At 43.8% G+C, this 20,742-nt stretch overlaps 1 protein-coding gene across 1 annotated transcript in view; it reads right to left on the bottom strand.

Moving 5' to 3' along the window:
* PTPRZ1 (protein tyrosine phosphatase receptor type Z1) overlaps positions 1-16,721 on the bottom strand; it is a gene marked incomplete at both ends in the record, with an annotated part of 137,346 nt that extends 120,625 nt beyond the window's left edge. The window contains one exon of the mRNA XM_084279246.1: positions 16,664-16,721. Within this exon, the coding sequence (XP_084135372.1) occupies positions 16,664-16,721 (58 nt within the window). The remainder of the gene's footprint in view (positions 1-16,663) is intronic.
* Between the last annotated feature and the right edge of the window lie 4,021 nt (positions 16,722-20,742).

Genomic DNA, 20,742 nt, shown 5'->3' with positions numbered 1-20,742 from the left:
ATCAGCTTCTCTTTTTGGATTTTATTTCTATATTCTCTAGGGCAGGTGTCATATTCCTGCTCTGTGTACCTTATGCAATGAAACCCTGGCCACTGACAAATACCCACTGCTGATACATAAATAATAAATGACAGCAATTTCCTGATTATACAGCATCTCACATGCTGGTTTAACCTCAGACCCCATTTTTGGTTACACTTCCAACACAAGTAAAACCCAGCTACAGGCTTAATTTGTCCGTGGAGTAAAATATGTATAATATGCAATTTAAATGGCTCCATTTCCCATAACTAGCTGTATTTTTCAAATGTTTGTAAAATTTCTGAAATATATTGGTATTGCATCAATATGCACGGTACATTTACATTTCGTTCCTCAGTGGAAAGCTTAGAGGCAAGTAGTGAGGTAGACTTTTTTTCTCGCATTTTACTTAGATGTAACTTTATTTTGTAAGAGAAATTTCAAAACCCAGTTTAGTCCTCATACACTGCCACTTGAGACAGTAGGAATGTCTAAAAGAGTGCTGGGTTTTTTTCTAATAAGTTATTATGATATTCAACCTTTACAATAGTATTTGCTGCTTCAAGAAGCACCTTGAAGAGTATTTTTCACATATTCAAATATCTATTAGAGAATTTATTCAGGAATTAATCAAAGTAAATAAAATGTTTCTTAAGATGCCTTCAAAAGGCACACATGTGACAGAACACTAGCTTAAAAATATCCACACATCCTTAAAAGCAGAGCCTTTTTTATTTTCTCAAAATGTTTTTATTTTCTTTCTTTTGCCCATGAATAACTGGAAGTTATTTGAGGAAGAGCAAAAAGTTTGCAAACAAAGACTGCACTGCATTTACACCAAAGAAGCTCTTAAATTTTAATCACCTCATGAAAAATTGAATAAATTAGGGAAATGGTTTGGTGGATGTCATTGCTGAACCCACAACCAGCACCAGTGAAGCAAACAAGACAGCGTCACGTATTTTGCTGTCAGAAAACACCATGGAGAAATCAAACTTTTAGACTGCAGTTAGTTCCTTCAGAAAATATTCTAACCCTTGAACAAAAAAAAATAAACACCAAAGGTTTTTGGATACATTTTTATAATTTGTAAAAATCTTACATATTTCTTTTAATCTTACTAAAGCGTCTGTGTCAGACCCTGAGATGGGGTAGGCCAGGATATTTTCATTAGGCTCATTTTTAGCACTGTATCAGAATGTAGCCTTGTCATTGCATAGAAATTTATAAAAAAAAAAAGTTAAGAGGGTGTGAAAGTAAAATTCTTCAATCAAGCCTTATCTTCAGACCGTAAGTGCATGCAACTGCAGACTCCCTAGGACTTGCACAGTCATTTACGCCATACAAAAATACTGAAATGGCTTCAAATTGAGTTTTGGAAGGAGCAACAGTGAATCCTCCTCTGGACCTCTGCCATGCCAGCGTGTTTAGCAGTTTGCCTCTGTTCTGTCACTGTATCCCTCCAGTTTAAGTCATGCATTTATTTCCTGCTCTGAAGTGATCAAAGCTTTTCCATCTAAGGCAGAACACTGTAATTGCCAATTTCAAAGGTTTTTAGGAAGTTGTTCCATAGATTTAAAATCATTAGCAACAGCCTTAGAGCTCATCTAGTGAGTTATATCTTCTAAGTGTTACACAAGTGTTAATTAATTATAGGTTTGACTAAGCCTTTAAGGTTTTGGCTGTATCGGGAGCAGTGCAATATGCTCCACCTCGGCTGAAAGCCTCGGAGATACAAGGGCTTTAGGGAGGCTTAGTGACTCACCGGGGAAATGAATCTGTTGTCTTTGTGCCATTGAAAGCAGCTGATGTGCTACAGGAAGGGGCACTGGCTGTATTTTCTTCCAGGACACTGCAGCTGTTGCTCACCCGGTTGCCATACCTGCCTGTGGCAGAAATACCTCCTGCTTTTCAAACAGGGGTGGTGCAAATGCACGGGTTCCCTACACAGGATGGCAATACTGTCACACAGTTGCCTTTTCTGGGAGAGGTACAATACAATTCTGTGTCAAACTGGTTCAGGTCCTGCAATGTAAGAAATAGGAAACGGTCCAGGACTGAAAGATGCACAGATTTTGTGGATCCAGGGTAAGCAGGTGGCTACTCAGAGATGCCCAGAAGACCTAGATAAGCATCAGACCGACCCACCCAGGAGATACTGTAGCATTCTTCAGCAGGTTTCAGAACTACAGGAGACAAGAGAAATCATGATGGTTTTTACACTGGATAGCAGCTAAGATAAAAGACAGAAATAATCAAACTGACAGGGACTGGAACCCCATGTCTCACTCCTTTCGCTGAAAGACATAATCCAGCATGCTCCAACTGCTGACCCAAGGCTGGAATCCAGCCTGTGGAACACATTTTCTGGCCTGCTTCCTATCCCCCGTTGCAGTCAAAGTGGCCCTTCCAGCAGTACAGCTGCCTCTGCAGCCAAATGCCTTTGTCCACATTTCCATCCATCCTAGCAGAGGGATGCAGCACTGCAGTCACAGAGAGAGGGTGATGTGGGGCAACACAGCGAGGAGAGAGAGCCACAGCAGAACTAGGAGACCAGGGATTTGTTGCTTGCACACGGCAACAGCTGCTGCTTCTGGGATAAGGTAGAGGGGGGAGACAGTGAAGAAAGGAGGGCAAAAATTTAATCTGGCACATGGAAATGCTGTGCTGGATCACCTTCTCTCACCCACTAACACTGGATGGCTAGGTTTTCTCCTCCAAATTTTCCTATTGTTCCCATCTTCAGCCTGGGCACTGTTGCGCATCCCCAAGTGCTTGCTGTGTGTTCTGTCATTCTGTGGTAACACTGCTCTCCACAGCTGCGGTTCAACCCCCCTTACATGGGAAAGGTTTAGGATTGCCATCTCCCATTTCTTAGGCAGATGTTATACTATTAGGTGATTATGAGAAGTCTCTGGTATCAACATCTAATTTCTGTTTTAGGAGCAGCAACAATTCTGAATTCCAAGATACTTTTTAAGTATCACAAAATGTTTCAGCTCAGCTATTCCCAACCTGTGGCACTTCCCAGTTTGTTACTTTTTCTATACTTACTTAGACCGATCTTTATTTTACCAGCCAGGCTTGAGTGTCCCAGCACTGGACATGCTGGCTGCTACGAGTCCCAGTCTCTTGCTCTGTACACAACAAGGATGGCTAACCTGACATTTTGAGTTCTGCTGCAAGGTGACTAAACCTCCTTTATAATTTAACCATAAAGCTACTTTGAGTGGGTCAAATTTCCTCTTGCTTTCAAGTGAACAGCAGATTTCAGGGGACCAGAATTTCACATGTTCAGAAAAACTCTGTCACATCCATGGGATTCTTTAACTAATAAACAAAACCCCCTCAATAATGACAATTTTCTCCCTGAAAACCTGGATTACAGTTTTATTCTGACACACTGTTTACAATTGTGATAGAGTGTGTAGATCACATTAGGAAAAGCTGATTAATTCGTATTACTTTATTCACCCAAAAACCAGACTGTATTTTCTGGTTGCTCCATATTATTTCACACGACTGATGTAACTGGGAACTATCCATTATGCACCACTGCCTTATTAGCTTCACCTGATTTAGCTGAACCTGTCTTCTTCCATTCAGCAGGGAAATAAGGGTATTTTAATCTCTAAATTGCACTTGCAATTTGTTTTAATATGGTAAATCTATTTTCCTACTGTAAACATTTAAAATAATAGTTGCAAAAGCTAACCAGATCACTTAAGATGTGCACATATGCCTAATGAAGAGTGTATATCCATTATTCTTGTCATCAGCCACTGCTCAGACAAAACTTCAGCAGATTTTGTTCCACAGTCTTATCACCTCACACAAAAAGGTTGGAATTTCCCATGCAGGCAGTGAAGACCACGGCCACATGGAAACATATTTTCTCTGCTGACTCATGTGTTACAAATCCCAAAGTGGATAGAACAAAACAGAAAAGACACAAAAATACTCAGATTAAAGGACAGTTTCCCATAATCTTATTGTATTGGTGCCTTTTTCACTAATGAATTAAAAGAATAATTTCTCTTTGTTCTAAGCATTCCTGAATGAACTCTGTTGAATGTAATACTGACTTGGCCCCTCCCTGCTCAAATATATATATATATATATACACACACTAAATACACAAATCTGTACCAAGAAATAACAGAAACTAAATCTTTGACTAAGTGATGAGACAACTGTATGGGAAATAAAACTCACAGACAAAAAAAAAATAAGGATTTTAAATGGTTTTTTATATTGTTTGGTTAGTTCTAATACATATTATCTGCACTTTTTTTTTACCATACAAAAAAAGAAGTAAACAAAACATGAATCCCTTTTTTCTACATCTTAAATAAAGAAGGTGAGAGATTTAGTGAGAACACAAAACGGGAAGAAATAGTGAAGAGAAGTTGTATCAGATTTGTAAGAAATACACACTAAAGGCAGGGGTGGGCAGAAACCCATCAAAGAGAACCCTTACAAAGTTGCAGGAATAATTTTACAGTAGTAGACTAGCAAGTAACTGCATCTGTCTTCAGAAAAATGTGCACATGGTGACAAGAGAGTTCACAGGGCTGTCAGGGAGGCCAAATCATTTATAGGAGAACGTGAGAAGAGAACTTGGAGGGGATTAAAGAGAAATGGTTGTACAAACCTGAAAATACTCTCCAAATTCAGCCAATGTAAAATTTGACACTGAAATAAAATGAATTGAAATTTCTTGCAGTCATAACATGTGACAGAACACTGCCAGTTACAGATTTTGTAATGGCCAGTATTTTAATTAAGCCACTAGCTCCTAAAGTCATACAACTATGTGAGATTTCAAATACTTTTCTTTAAAGGAGGTTTCTTACGTCTGCTTCTACAAATACTCTCATTTAAAATCATGAACTGTCAACAGCCTCAAAGTACAATAATTAAACCAAAAAAATTTACATTTTTACATCTTCTGACTTTATATTAGACTGACTTTCTTTACCTGGATAGATTTATGAAGTTTTACAACCCAGTGCAGCCTTCCAGTACCTGAAGGGAACATACAAACAGGAGGGGAATCAACTTTTTAAAAGGGTAGATAAGGGCAGGACAAGGGGGAGTGGATTAAAACTAAAGGTTTAGATTAGATATTAGGGGGAAGTTTTTTACAGAGAAAGGGATGAGGGGCTGGAACAGGCTCCCCAGAGAGGTGGTGGATGCCTGGTCCCTTGGAGGTGTTCAAGGCCAGGTTGGCTGGGGCCCTGGGCAACCTTGTGTACATCCAGGCTGGAGGTTGGTGTCCCTGCCTGTGGCAGGGGGGCTGGAGCTCTATGATCCTTGGGGTCCCTTCCAACACATGCCTTTCTATGATTCTATGATTCTATGAAATGATGAGTGATACTGGAGAAGTTAAGTAACCACTCAGTTCTCAGTACAAATGCAGCTGTGGTGGGCAGCTGGCTGGCACGGCCAGGTATGCACTGCTCAGTTTTCTTATTTAGCGCAATTGAAACTGTAGATCATGGATGGGGTTCTCTCCTATTGCAAGAGTCACAGGATCTTGCAAAAAACATGGTACTCTATTCTTTATTTAAAAAAAAAAAACCAAGAAAAAGTTGGCTTTTTGATACTACCATGACCCTTGGAAAGACCTTCCGAAATCCCACTGCTGTAATGGTTAGGAACCTTCTTCTAATTTTCAGCTTAAATTTGCACACTGCCAGTTTATATCCATTTGGTTTTGTATCAGCGCTATTCTAAAACTTAAATAGCTCTTCTGGATCTTTTCTCCCTGATATTCATCCAGGATTTATTCATGCACAGTTGCACTAATATGAGGCAGAGCTAACTCTACTGTGATCTGTGTATCTATAGCGATGCATGGGAGGTGGGGGGATGTTAACAAAAACTGAAGGCATGTTAATAAAAAAGCCCATCAAAACAACACAAAACAAAAACCCAAAGGCAACCTGTCTCCTTGGGATTTTTTTCTGCAACATTGCAAGATACACAAAATGCAAAACTGCTGTCCAGAAATCAAAGGTTACAAATCAAGAAGCACAGACAACACAGGACTCTCCCCAAACTCTGTGCAGATGATCACAGAATTACAGAATCCCAGAACATTATGAGTTGCAAGTGACCTCGAGAGATCATCTAGTTCCAACCCCCTGCCAGAGCAGGATCACCTAGACTAAATTACACAGGATCACATCCAGGCAGGTTCTAAATGGCTCCAGAGGAAGAGACTCCGCACCTCTCTGGGCAGCCTGTCCCAGTGCTCTGTCACCTTCACGATGAAGACATTTCTCCTTATGTTCACATGGAACCTCCTATGCTCCAGCTTGCACCCATTGCCCCTTGTCCTATTGCTGGCCATCACTGGTTCCATCTTCCTGACTCTTGCCTTTTATATATTTATAAACATTAATAAGGTTGCCCCTCAGTCTCCTCCAAGCTAAAGAGGTCCAGCTCCCTCAGCTTTTCCTCATAAGGAAGGTGTTCCACTCCCTTAATCCCCTTGGTGGTCCTGTACTGGACTCTTTCAAGGACTTCCCTGTCCTTGAACTGAGGCCCAGAACTGGACACAGTATTTCAGATGTGGTCTCACCAGGTAGAAGAGAAGTTGACCTACTAACCACATCCCTTCTAATACACCCCAGGATGCCATTGGCCTTCTTAGCCAGGAGGGCACATTGCTGACTCATGGTCATCCTGCTGTCCACTGGGACCTCCAGATCCCTTTCCCCTGTGCTGCTCTCCAACAGATCTGTCCCCTACTGGTACCTAGGGTTGTTCTTACCCAGATGCAAGACCCTACACCTGCCCTTGTTAAATCTTATTAAACTTCTTCCCACACAGCTGTTCAGCCTGTCTAAGCCTTGCTGAATGGCATCACAGCCCTCTGGTGTGTCAGCCACCCCTCCCAGTTTTGTGTCATCAGAAAACTTGCTGACTGTACACTCTATTTCCTCACCCAGGTTGTTGATGAATATATTGAAAAGTGCAAGTCCCAGTACCAGCCCCCAAGGAACTCCACTAGATACAGGCCTCCAGCTAGACTTTGTCCCATTGATCAAAACTTGCTGGTTTCTTCCCTTCAACCCGCTCTCAATCCACCTCACTACTCTACCCTCCAGATCACACTTCCTCAGTTTAGCCATGAGGATGCTGTGGGAGATGGTGTCAAATGCTTTATTGAGGTCAAGGTAGACCACATCCACTGCCCTACCAGCATCTATCCACCTGGTTATATCCTCATGAAAGGAGGATGACTTGACTTCCCCTTGGTAAAATCACATTGACTGCTCCTAACAACCCTCTTATCCTTGATACGCCTAGAGACAGCAAGTTGTTCCATCACCTTTCCAGGGATGGAAGTGAGGCTGACCGGTCTGCAGTTACCAGGGTCCTCCTTCTTGCCCTTTTTGAAGACTGGAGTAACATTTGCTTTCCTCCAATCCTCTGGCATCTCTCCCATTTCCCAGGACATAGCAAAGATGATAGATAGTGGCCTAGCAATGACTTTCATCAGCTCCTTCAGCACCCTCTGGTGCATCCTGTCAGGACCCATGGATTTATGGATGTCTAGATGGCTTAATTCATCCCTGACTCAGTCCTTATCAACTGAGGCAGTCTCATTGTTTATCCTGACTTCCTCCAGGGCTTCAGCCATCTGGGGCTCCTGCAAACAGTCTTCAGCAGTACAGACAGAGGCAAAGAAGGCATTCAGTAATTCTGCCTTCTTACTATCCTGTCATCAGGGCACCCACCTCATTCAACAGAGGGCCTACAGTGCCCCTAGCGTTAGTTTTGTCTGCAATGTATTTGAAGAAGCCCTTTCTGTTGTCCTTGACCTCCATTGCAAGGATTAATTCCAAAGAGGCCTTAGCTTTACTAGCTTCTACCCTACATGCCCTGACAACAGTATTATATCCCTCCCAAGTGGCCATCCCTTCCTCCCATGACCTGTAGAATCTCTTTTTCCACTTGAGTTTTCCCATCAGTCCTGTTTATCCACACAGGTCTTCTGCCTCCCTTTCTTGACTTCTTTCCCATTGGGATGCTCTGTTCTTGAGCTTGGAAGAAGTGGTCCTTGAATATGAACCAACTATCTTGGGTCTCTTTTATTTCCAGTACCCTGTCCCAAGGGATTTCCCCCAGTAATTGCTTGAAGAGGCCAAAGTTGACCCTGCTGAAGTACAGGGTTGCAGTCTTACTTACTATTCTCTTCCTAACACATAAGATCCTGAACTCCCATATCTCACGGTCACTGCAGCCAAGTCTACCTTCAACCTTCACCACTTCAACCAGACCCTCCATGTTAGTGAGTACAAGATCCAGCAGTGCTCCTTTCCTAGCAGCTTCATTCACCATTTGCATTAGGAAGTTATCATTGATAATGATGGGTAGATGGGTTGTGTGGTGAATGAATAGAAAATGTAATAATGGAAGGTCCCACACAAGTAAGAAAGAGGAACGCTCCAGGGGCCTGGCAGAAGATTTTGGCCTCCTAGGAAATCCTAGCTCACCAAATTTGTTAATTAACATACTTAAAGACACATATCAGAATGAGAGTTACAAAAGGAAATGATAGAAACAACTGGAACAAAATTATTTTTCTAAATGTCTAGAAATTAATGAAATACAGTTGGTCAGTTTGGGGATGGAGCTATATGACAAATTGCCTGGAGTAACATTAGGTCACTTTTAGAAAGCCAGCTGTTACTCTGATCATAAGCTATTTAGTCTAAGCAAGCAGATGTTTTTCTTTTTGGGAACTTCTGCTGAAGTCATGGAGTTCAGAATATGAATCAATTGAAGACTCAAGTCTTTTTTTAAACAGTGATTTTAAAAGCTTATTTTTTCCTTAAAATACTTGCTTTAGCTTTCAAAAAGCTTTTGGTTTCTTCAATATACGTTGCTCCTACAAAACATTAAAGTTTTTCTTTCCCAAGGCAATGAAAGCTTGGAAAAATAACTTTATATTTGGAAAAGTGTATTTCAAAGAAGTATGATACAAACTGGTCTAAATCTCAATGAAGTCACTGAATCCTTCCACTTACTTTAGGAAAAAAAATTATTTGGCCTGGATAGCTTATATAAAAATCAAAAAACCGGTCCCAGTTAAAGAAGATGTCATAATTTCCAAGGAAATTTTAAATGAGAGAGGAATTCTTTGGCTTTGCATTTACAAAAACGTATGTCTTCACTCTCTAAGATGCATCTGATTTCATTTCTTTTTATGCAACATCCTTTATTTACATATAATTTCAAACACCAATTTTGTAACATGATTTCAATACAGTAAAAGCATGATGTCTCTTATTTCATCCTTTCTCATGTTGCTGTTTAATCAACTCTTCACTGATTTTACTGTTATCCTATCTCAGCGAACGGATAAATAAGGCAGGGAAGATGGATACCTCTTCAGGTGCTGCCCGCTTTGTATTTCAGCCTTCAGGTAACCCAGTGTGTAGCAGAAATTGGCAGCGAGGATGGAAAATCCAGAGCCAAAGTACTAACAGATATACTGCTCCTGAAAACTCTTAGTGACATCTCTCATTAGCCAGGTGAGCAGTCCTAATACCTTCATGTAGAAATGTGAATTGCTGGCTGCCACCTGCACAGTGGGGTCTTTCATATTTCAGATTCATGTAGAAATTTTTCCAGGTAACCAGAGTCTCTAAATTTAGTTAAACATAAAGGGTTTTATGAAAAAAAAAATAGAAACATTTAAAAAAAATTATCTTGTGTGTCTAACTGCACACTATAAAAATCTTGAGAAGGAAAGACTGTTTTTTACATGGCAAGCAGTCAAGCCACTTCTAGCCTGGGTTTTAGCTGCTGAATCTGAAGATGTGGTGTAAATGATGTATTCCAGAGCTGTGACTTAGACATAAGCCCAGATGCAAGATGGCATTTAGCAGTAGACTCCAGAGCCTTGAAGTTCAGGCTCCTACATTGTCTTTAGGGGAGTTAAGCAGCTCAGTGTAATAACAAGTAACGTCTTGCCCAAATGGTACTCAGCTGCCCAGGACAGCTAATGTAAAATGCTGAGTTGGTAGCAATGCATCTGAGCTCTGCCCATGTTTGGGAGGTTGGTCCTTCAAAAGTGCAGCCTAGAATTCCCTTCTGAGCGTTACTTTCAAAGGAACTTTCAAAGAAATGAGCAAAACCTGCTCTTTTTAGAGCACAATGAGAGAAAAGACAGTGCTAGCGACAGATGTGTTGTATCCAGCAAGTCCACTGAGTAGGATCAAGCACTTGTATTTCCTCTCTTGCTTTACTGTTCTACCGATTCAGTCCTGCCTCCAAAAGCCTGAAGCAGACGCTTCAGGAAGAGTAAGAAAAAGGCAAATTTATGTGTTATGCTTGAAAATTTCCTTGCAAACTCTCCCAGGCTCCATTTCCAGCTCCAAAAATTCCTGAAATGGGTGCAGTTTCCATCTGCTTAGCAACCCTCAGTAGGTTTCTCTTACAAGGTCTTGTACAATGTCCTCTCACAACATTTTGCCCTCACAGCAACCTACAGCAGAGCTACATAAACTATCACCTGTTTCAGGAATAACTAGTCTTTTATTTTGTTTCTTGTTAAAGCTGGCCCTTACTGCCTTTATTTGCTGTCTGCTTGCTCTTGCAGTTAAATAGTTAGTGAAGAACAGGTTCCCATCATTCATGAGTTTGTAATGCTCTACAAAACGAATTCTTAAGTTGTCTTTGTTCTTGGCAGGAAGTCCTAGTTTATTTTGTCATTCCTCAAAACAGGGTACCTGTGATATTCCCTTTTCTCCTTTTCTTAATGTTTTTTTTATACAAGTCTGCTGTGCCCTTTATGAGGTGAGATGAACAGAAGCATACACGATATGGAAGAAGTACATTAGCTGTGATTTTATGCTATTTTATGCAATGGCATATTGATGTTATTTGTTCTCCCTATTCCTTCCCTGCCATTCCTAGCCTTTCACCTTTAAAGGAAAAAGGGGGTGGGGGGGTGGGGGGCTGGAATCCAAATTGCTTCATTTTGCTTCATAAGCAAGAAGCATGGAGAGTCCTCCTATTTGACCAAACCTAGTGTTTGGAGACAGGAGATGTAGGTTTAAATCCCTTTAGCTCACAACAGGTTTTCCCTTTAGACAGTCGTGGTAAAATGCTTCTTCAATCACCCTGCAGCAGCATGAGAAGGTGATGCAGCCATCGCCTTGCCCTGTCTTAAACAGAAGTCGCAGTAGCAGTCAGATCACGACACCTTGATCCTATCTCCTTAGGGAAGCCTTACCACCTTAGGGATCAGGGAAGTCATCTGAAAGAACATTTGGGTTTGGATCCCAATTAAACATAGGAGGGAAAGAGGCACTGAGATGCACACAATAGGGTCAGGTAAGTCAAATGCAGAAGAGGAACTGCATCTGCCTGAAGGCTTCCCTGAAAGCCCTGAATGGTGCTGAGTCAGGGACCATTTTGATGACTAAGATTTTGTGTTCAGGCATCTAAGCTCCACTGGCATCTTACTTCTAGTGTTGGGCTTTCCTTAAAGTAGCATTTTTGTCACCCACGATGGGATTTTTACCAAAGGAATGATTTCTTAAGTTAGCTAACTTAAAAAGCAGCTCCTGGAACCTTTCATTAGTAATAATAAAAAAACCCAAAAACCTGATTAATAGGGTGGAATGTAGCTACTTCTGGTGGATCAAAGAAAACCTAAATATGGGCAAGAAGTAGACAGCATTAGCAGCTTTTGAGAGGTGTGCCTCATCTAGTGTAAAGCATGATGCTTTTACACCATGCCTGTTTTTCATAAAAAGCCTATTTTTTCACCTCAATCAAATAGTGCCACAACATCAGTCAGTGACACAAAGTAAGAAAAACAAACCTTTGCCTTGCTCCTAAAACCTCCAGTTATTTCCACCTGAGCCTCAAGACCGAGCTGACCAAAGTCATTAATTTGTATTCAACAAGCAACCTGCACCATACCTTCCTACAAAAGTACTCTGCTGCCAACAGTTCCTCAACAACCTGCTGGAGCCAAGTTTCATTTGCAGTCCCAGCCTCTTTGAAAAAAAAAATTGCTATCTTTCACTTAGTGGATTTTGTTTATTTAATACTGTAAGTCCCTTTCTTCCTGTTGATTTATCTTTCTAATGCAGAAGCCTTGACATGTATTCAAAAAGGTAACTTTTGTCTTTATGGGAAAAGAAGCTTATTGAATAGCCAGAGGATGTCTCATACAGGAAAGCCACATAAATGGTGCACGAAGCTGTGAGAATCGAGCTATTAAATGGGAGCAGGGGGCTCCGGAACTGCTGCAGACTTCCAGGCCCTACAGGGAATACTGAGAAGCACGGCGTGTTTGAAGAGGAATTGAAATTGTCAGCAAAAGAACAGAATCTGTTCACCCTTAAATTCCTAATTAGAGAACTCAAAGTGTGAAGTGACCACTTAAATGATGAGCACAGAAAATGAAGGAAATTGCCTTCCTTAAGAAATGGGCAGGGGTCTACACTGATAAATTAACATTCTGATTCACAATCTGGATTATAATAGTTGCAAATTACCACCTTAATTTTGTATATATTATTTGGTTTCCCCTCAGGAATTCAAATAGAAGACTGTATTTAGAGATGAAGGAATGTTAAATATAACTTAGAAAATTCTCCTTATACATAGTATTGATTCAACACTGGAAACTTTAACTATTTTAAATATGTCCTACAGACTAGTGTGCTGAATAAATATTAGGTTACACTGACATTAACTTTTAAAATGTCATTCATTTCTGCACAACTTTTCATACCAGCCAGTATTTGAACCTAAAATAAATCCATACTATATATTTACATTTTGGTATACATCCATACTGTATATTTAGGTTTTGGTACACATCAATCTTTGTGGTGCAAACACGCATAACATATAGATGGTGATAATATATATGGCTAAAACAGATGGTTGAACCAAAACATGTGAACATGAGAATGAAGAGAAAGTGTGGCTGGATTTAGAAAGCTGAGGCAATGCTGTTCTTCAGATTCTCATTGTTATTAGTTGGGGACATCCAGAAAAGAGCACATAGAAGTTGCTTTTCTTGTTGGTAGTAAAATGCATGTTGTCTGCTAGCTTGGAAACACAGTCCTGTGCCAGTTGTATAAGAAGAGTTAGAATATTCAGGTAAACATCACTACTTCTCTGTGAAAAAAGTCATGGAACTGGGATGCCAGAAACAAACTGAAGCTGAGAGTCAAGATATCTTTTCTAGACTGCAACAGGTTAAAGTGAGGAACAACTAATTAAACAACTCATAGTTTAGTTAGCTGCACTTTGAATGGCAAAAACCTGGTTGAAGTAGACGATAGTAGGAAGGTGTAGATGAGCTAGTTTTGGAGAGACCTTTTACATTATTTGGGGACGTTACCTATACATTTTGCTATTGAGAATGGGAATATTTTTAAGTCTTGCCTAAATATTTAAACTTCTTTGGGTCAAATCTAGCCACAATTAAAATGTAATTTGGTAAAACGTTCCTATTAATATTTTTCTTGCCTACAAAAATTCATAAAAAGCTAACTTATTGAAAAGACTCCAGATTTTTTTTTCCATAAGCACAATCAGACAAAAGCTACACAGAGGGCACACTCCAATAGCTTTCAGGGGGTTATATGGAACACATCAGTAAGCCAGGGGAGAATTTCAAAGAACATCTTCAGCCTGAGTTATAAGCAGGCTAAAGATTACAGATTAATTTCTTTCTCATTTAAAATAAAAATGTAAAAAAGCAAGTGAATTGTCCACAGGGGTTTTTTTTACCCTTTAATTTTAGCAAGAATGTCATAGGAAATATCTATTCTCACTACACAGTAGTGTCCACAAATCATTGCACAGGACTTTGCATGTGCCCTTACTTGTGAGTGAATAGCATCTCACTCCACAAGTAGTTCCATTGAACTTCACTGAATGGCACTCACTGAGAATACTCAGATAATGCCCTGGTCCATAAATAATTACATCAGTACTTGGCTTCAGTAACACTGTGGAGGAAGGTGCTATTCATATCTCAGCAGGGATATTAGAATCAAGCCCGTAAGCATTTCTTCAATAAGACAGAGAACAAACTGTCGCTGTCTTGTCATTCCCAAAAGAACTTTTTGCCTCTGTCTGCTCTAATAGGTTTCTCTAAAGTGAAGCAGATTTGACCGCCTTGTCTTTCCTGAACACATACGAGACTGAGATTTTCCCGCTGAATCTCCCAGAGGCAACAGCAGAACTCCCAAACAGATCCATTAGCAAGGACTTCCTACAGATTTCTATAAAAAACCACCTGTCTTCCGACCCAGTCTTCCTCGTCTCCTACTAAACCCTAAGAACCACAGACTTGTATTACGTGATAATTCACTTCAATTTTTTAATGGGGAAAAAAAAAAACAAAACAACAAACCCCAAACAAAACAAACCACCAAAACCAAAAGGAAATAATGTCAAAAATCTCACAGAATATTTAATCCTATGGACTAACACTATCAGATGAGAGTCTATCTCCATATTTAGTTATGGAGAGAATCTCAAAGAGGAACACACTCAAATGAAATCTGATTAAATCAGTCTAATAACCTGTACAGGGTATTCACGTTGGGGAACAGTCATTTTGTTGAACACACTGAGCAGCCTGGCTCCTGAGTCTTCACAATGAACCACCATTGAGACCAAATCATCCACCACATCTAGAAAGAGTGTCCCCTTCAGGCCAGGTTTGAAAACACCGTTGAGGGGGCACATAGCCACACTTACACCTCCTGTGTGAGCAAAACCCCTTGTTTTCCCAGATTTTTAAAAAACTTATTAATATATTCTACACATGCAGACAATGTATTTGACTATTACGTTATACAAAACCACCTTACTTCTAGAAAGACCTGAAATGAAATATTCAAAAAAACCCACGTGTTTCATTAGAAAAGTTACATTTATGTCCTGCATTGCTTGCAATGCAGTAGGGTCATCTGAACATGGAAGTTAGTCTCCAAAATTGAACTGTGGCATATTATATTATGATTATATCATGTTATACTTGAGTTTTAATCACACATTTTCACAATACCTCCACACACATACAAAGCACCTGATAATTTTGTCCTTTGAACAGTTTTGGGAGTACATCTGAGTTTAGGAAACAGGTTGGCAGCCTAAGAGAACAATGTTATGAAAACTTATCAAAAGTTTTATGACAGGCCATTCTTCGTCAAACAGGGTGTAAAAGAATTACATTAAAACAAGTATTTGTGGAATACTACAAGATTTTTAGAAATGTTTAGAAACAGGTTAGTTTAAAAGCGACATTAAAATGCTATCAACACCCTTGCAAAGATCACAGATTTTAATTAAAGATCATCACATTTATAGCTAAGCTACTCCACTACACTTTCAGAGAGGAAGTAAAGCCATTTTTCAAGTGACAATTTTCTTTTTTTAAAGTTGCTTCCTCCAACTAGGAGAACTCGGTACACAATTGCTTTCGCTCCGAGTAACCCAACACCGATCTTTGTTGATAGAGCCTCACGGTTTCAGAGGCAGCACCACCTATTGGGTGGAAAATGTAGGTTAGCGCCTACTTTATCACGAGAGACCTATTGTAAAACTGGTTTTGTGCATAATGGGCTGGAGCTCCCGAGTTCCTCATACTTCACTGCAAGCGAACAGCTCGTATTTTCTAGCGATCTATTTGACAGAAGCTTATGAATTCTAACTGGGCATTCCATATGCTACAGAGCTCTCTACCGAAGCTCCAAGTATTTATCCGGCCAAGTATTTGATACAGCAGTTCTAACAGCATCAACCGGCTCAGGCTGGTTATAATAATAACGACACCGAGTTAGAGAGCGTTGCGTGGTTTTTAGGATGCATTCCAGTTGCACACATCCGAATGAGTCGGAAATTAATTTGGTTATGTAAGTAGCCCGACAAAAATCTATATTTGAATCCATACTCTGCACGCAGTGTCCCACACGAATGAACGAACGAACGACTCGGCGTGTTGCCTTTTCGAGGCAGCGGTCGGTTACACCCGGCTTTCGGGCCATCCCCGCCGCGGCCCGTTCTCGGGGAACAGAGTCTTCACCTGGGCTGCAGTTTTGCACCCATCCCCGGTTGTCTTGGAACCAATTCACGCCAAACACTGAAGTAAAATCTCGTATCCCACGTCCACAGAGCCCGGTGTCAGTGCTGCCTGGCAGGGATTGCCTCTCTCCCTCCTGTCACAGGCGCACACCCACACCCCGCGGGTGCGGGCTGCCCGGCGGGGCCAGACCCCCAGGAAGGGCTCGGCGGGAAGCGGCTCCGCCGGGTGCGGAGCCCCACGCGAGTCGCCGCTGTGGGGGCTGAGGCAGTGTGTTAGGCTCCCCCCACCCCCCTTCCCGGAGCATCCCGCTTGTGCCAGGGGTGGCATGGGGTACCGCGCATCCGCGGAGCCCGGCAGCAGAAGCCCGAGGTAAAAAGGGCTAGGAGAAACGTGTCCAGCCATGGGCTTGACAGCATGTTTCCACGGTGTGGAGCGGCCGGTGACTGCACCTGCAGCTCTAAGCAAAAAAGGGATGAGAAGGAGAAAACCCCACCGGGGCCCGGGGAGAAAAGTTGGTCTGAAACCCGAAGATGAATTCACGCAAATATCACTCACCCACTCTGAGGATACAGACGAGCTGGATGCAGGCAACCAAGCGCCCTAGAATGAGCATGTCCAAATCGTCCTTTGCCTCCTCCCGTCCGCCTGTGCCTGCCCGTCCGACTGCCTCGCAGCCTCCCGCCTGCCTGACCGCCTGCCTGCCTGCCTGCCTGCCTCCGCGGGCAGCTGCACCTCTCCCCAGTGGGGAGCCGGCTCCACGCCGCGGCCGCGCCCGGCGGCCGCCCCCACGCCGCGGGCGGGCGGGATCAGCGGCGCTGGGTGCTGGCGGGGCCGCGGCTCGGCTCAGCGCATCGCGGGGCGGCGGGGGGGGTGGGGGGGGAGGATGGGGCCGCCCACCGCTCCGCTCCGCGCCGCGCACTCCGCCGAGCAGCCGCGCAGCCGAAAGCGCGAGTGCCTGCGGGGGAGCGCGCGGGTGGGTGCGTGTGTGCCCGGGCGGGTGCGGGTGCGCTCGCGGGTGCGCCTGATGTGTGTGTGTGTGTGGTGTGCGCGCGGGGGGAGGCGGAGACCGCGCGCTGCTGGGCGGGCGCGCACGTGTGCGCGCGTGTGAGTGTGCCTGCCTGCGTGCGTGTGTGTGTGTATGTGTGTGTGTGTGTGTGTGTATGTGTGTGTGCGGGGGGGGGGGGTGGGAGGCGCTGTGTGCGCGAGCGAGTGCGGTGGCGCGCGCCCGCCCGCCGGCAGGAGGGGGCAGACTCACACACCCCCCCCCCCCCCACACACACCCCAAACCCCCGGCAGGAGGGAGGAAGCCGGGGGCCGGTTCACGTCGCCGCGGTCACAGCGTGGCCCCGGGACCGGGGTTAGGACCCCTCCGCAGCGTCGGCGTGGGGAGGGGGTGGCTTCGCGCAGGGCACACCGCATCCCCCCACCCCCCCCTCCGGGACGGCGTCACCCCCCCATCCCCATCCTCACCCCACGGGCGTGCGAAGGAAAAGTTTATTGAGGCGGGGAAGGAGGGGGCGTGTGGGGTTTCGAGGGCAGCGAGGTGACGGGCCGGTCGGTGCGGCCCCGGGGACGCGGAGCCTGGCAGCCCTTCGAGGGGTGCCCCAGAGCGCGTAGGCGGAGGACCCCCGTTACAAACCCAATGTTCTGGGGACCAGCTCCCAGCCCAGCGATGACTTAATGGCCCAATTTTGCAAGCGCTTACTGCGGAGGGTAACCGCGAGAATCAATCGCCGGGAGTTCGGCGGGGCTGGTATAAGCGCTGCCGGCCCGGGAGGAGGTGGCGTGTGCAGGCTGCTCCCCGAGCCGGGGAGCAGAGGGTACGTGTTCCCTGGGAGCTGAGGGGGGGAGCGGGGGAAGGGGGCTGGAGCCGCGGAATATCATTATCCGCCTTAGAAGTGGGTCAGGGCGCGGGCACTGGCACCGTTTCTTCGGGAAGACAAAACAAGACCGGAAAAAAAAAAAAAAAAGAAGGAAAAAGCCCCACCAAATCCTAAACCGCCCAAACAAGAAGCGAGTGTCCAAGGAAAACAAGCACCGGGTCCCGCGCGGTGGGGAGGGGCGGGGCGGGGCGGGGGCGGCGGTGCCGGCATCGGCGGGGCGCGGCGGAGCATCACGTGTGGTCCTAGCGGGGAGCCCCCAGGGCCGGCCCTGCGCGTACCCCGATCCGGAGGGAGCGGGCACCCTGCCTCCCGGCCGGGCCTGCCCTCCCCGCTGCCTCCCCGCGCTGAGCTGAGCCCTCTCTGGTGCGGAAAGGTAGTGGGGGGCTAGGAACACCCCAGGCAAAGGCTCGGGGCTTTGGGAGCGTGAGAGGACCCGCGCGGTCCCCCGCTTCGGCGCGGCCCAGGAGCCGTGTGAATGCTTCTGTGTCTGCGGTACTGTTCCCGTCCGAGCGAATCTATCTACTCAACACGGATGTGATGCGACTTTCAATGGCGGGCAACTTAAGTGTAGAAACACTCGGTGCTTTTTAGGTACCCCGCTCTGCTGTGCCTCTCAGTCCTCTGGCACCAGAGCTGCTTCTCCCAGCTTGTCCTTCCAGGCGAACAAATAAAATCCCGTGTCGCCTTTCTCGTGTCAGTGTCCACCTCTCGCTCTGCCTGGCCGTGTGGGATGTGACGAGCTATCTTGACGTGAAGCAAGCTGGAAATTTCCCAGTGAACAAAAGTTGCACGAGAAATTGCTGAGATGCTGTTGGTTGCCTTTGGGAAGCGGGCTGCAGATGTGTCTTCTCACGCAAGGTCAGCATCTTTCAGGCTACTACAGAGTTTACGTACAATAGAGATTGGTTCATTAGGAGAAGAATTAACTTTGAATGACAGTTCTTGTTGAACGGACCTCCGGTGTCACGGGAAGAAACAAGTTCCATGTGCTGAGCTCCACCAATAAAAATAGATTTTAGGATTGCCCTATGGGGAAATGCTGTTAAAGGTTTTAGTCAGATCATTTTCACGTTACTTAAAGAACCTAGATGCCAGGAAACAGCTGCAGTTGCTTCCAAACCTGTATACATGCAAACATGCACGAACACACTGATACACATTCGCAAGACAGAATCCTAATATCCGATGGATAATATATTTGAGACAAACTCCAGGTCTCACACTATTTTGCAATTGGCTTCGTTTCTCAGTAGGAATAAGAACTATACAGTACAGCATAGTGGTATGTATAGGTATTATTAAAGTATACTATATAAATCCAATGCCTGCAAGACTGTAGTAATGCCTGGCTCCCAGGCTATAGATCTGCATGACTTTTCTCTCAGGCTGGTGGGTACGTGTAACTCTCACGTTGCTTGTGAGTAGATGTGAGTTTGCAGCATCTTCCAGGTTCCCCCTCCACCCTGGCAGGGATGAACTTTTGAGCACTTTGGTGCTTTTTCATCTCCAGGTTCACAGCCACGGTCAAAACTTTTGTGACTGAAAAGGCTGAAGGATGACTTGTTACAGCTGCTAACATGGTTACCTGCTCAGGTAGGTGCTGGAAGAGGTAAATCAGTGTACTCCCTTTCTTACAGGATTTCTTTAAGCACCTCCTTTTATTTGTGCCACAAACAAGTTACTTGTGAGCACACCCAGACCAAAGGGCAAGGACAGCATTTGTAGGTGGCACAACTATTTCCTAGTTTTTCACAGTAAATTACTGCACAGAATCTGGTCCTGATGTAGTCATTGCACCAATAGTTCACTGTCACTTCCAGTAGGTAATATGCTGTAATATTTTGCAAGGTGAATGAGGAACATTTAGGACAGATCACCAGCGAATGTGTTAGACACTCCATCATTCAAAACCTTTACATCAAGTCTCCTTAAAACATGACCACGAATGTCTGCACTAAGTAACTCATCTGCCGTTATATAGCCTGTAATACAAAGATAACAAGGATGGATGAGAGGGCTTGTCTCTGGCCTCTCAGAATACCTGGTCAGAATAAGAATAATATCCTGATGTGATCGTACTTTACAGCCGCTTTGAACAGGTGTCAGCGGTTTCACAAAGACAGCAATTCCTACAACTTCCCCTCTGGTTCTTGCAATGAAGACTGCTGGTGAAGAAGCTCTCTCTGTAGTCTAGGAAATGCTTGGCTGTGGTAGGGTGGCACTGTTCATCTTTGCTTTTAGCTGTCATGTCATGAAGTTTTAGTTTGTGCTGTGTCAAGCCAAATTCACTAAAATTAATTCGGAAATAAGGAAATCTGTCAAGCAAATCACGAGCTCTAATGACATGATTTCTATTAATGCTTCCTCTTTCCCCTATATGAAGTATAAATAACCTACAACATGACAAAATAGCAAGCAGACATGCAAAGGACGTTAGTTAACATAGCATATTTCCATTTCTTTAAGACTGACTATTCTTATTGATGACTTAGCAATGAAAATACGGCTTCTTTCATCACTGAACTTCAGTAAATACTTTGTGGATTTACATAAAGCTTCTCTTTATGTATTTAAGTATTTCCACTTATCCTTTCATGGAACGTTAGCAAGTCTTGATGAGAAGCTGTTTGGTTTCTCTGTTAAGATTTTCCCCTTTGGATAACCATTTGCCTTTTTGTTATTTTTTTATATCTTTAATTTTCAGCTTTCTTTTACTGTTTTAATATGATACTCAATACTTTCTTCAAATCC

Source organism: Gallinula chloropus (genome assembly GCF_964237585.1).
Source record: "Gallinula chloropus genome assembly, chromosome: 1".
Taxonomy (NCBI): domain Eukaryota; kingdom Metazoa; phylum Chordata; class Aves; order Gruiformes; family Rallidae; genus Gallinula; species Gallinula chloropus.
The sequence above is the reverse complement of the archived record's forward strand: the minus strand, read 5'-3'. Positions and strand labels throughout refer to the sequence as shown.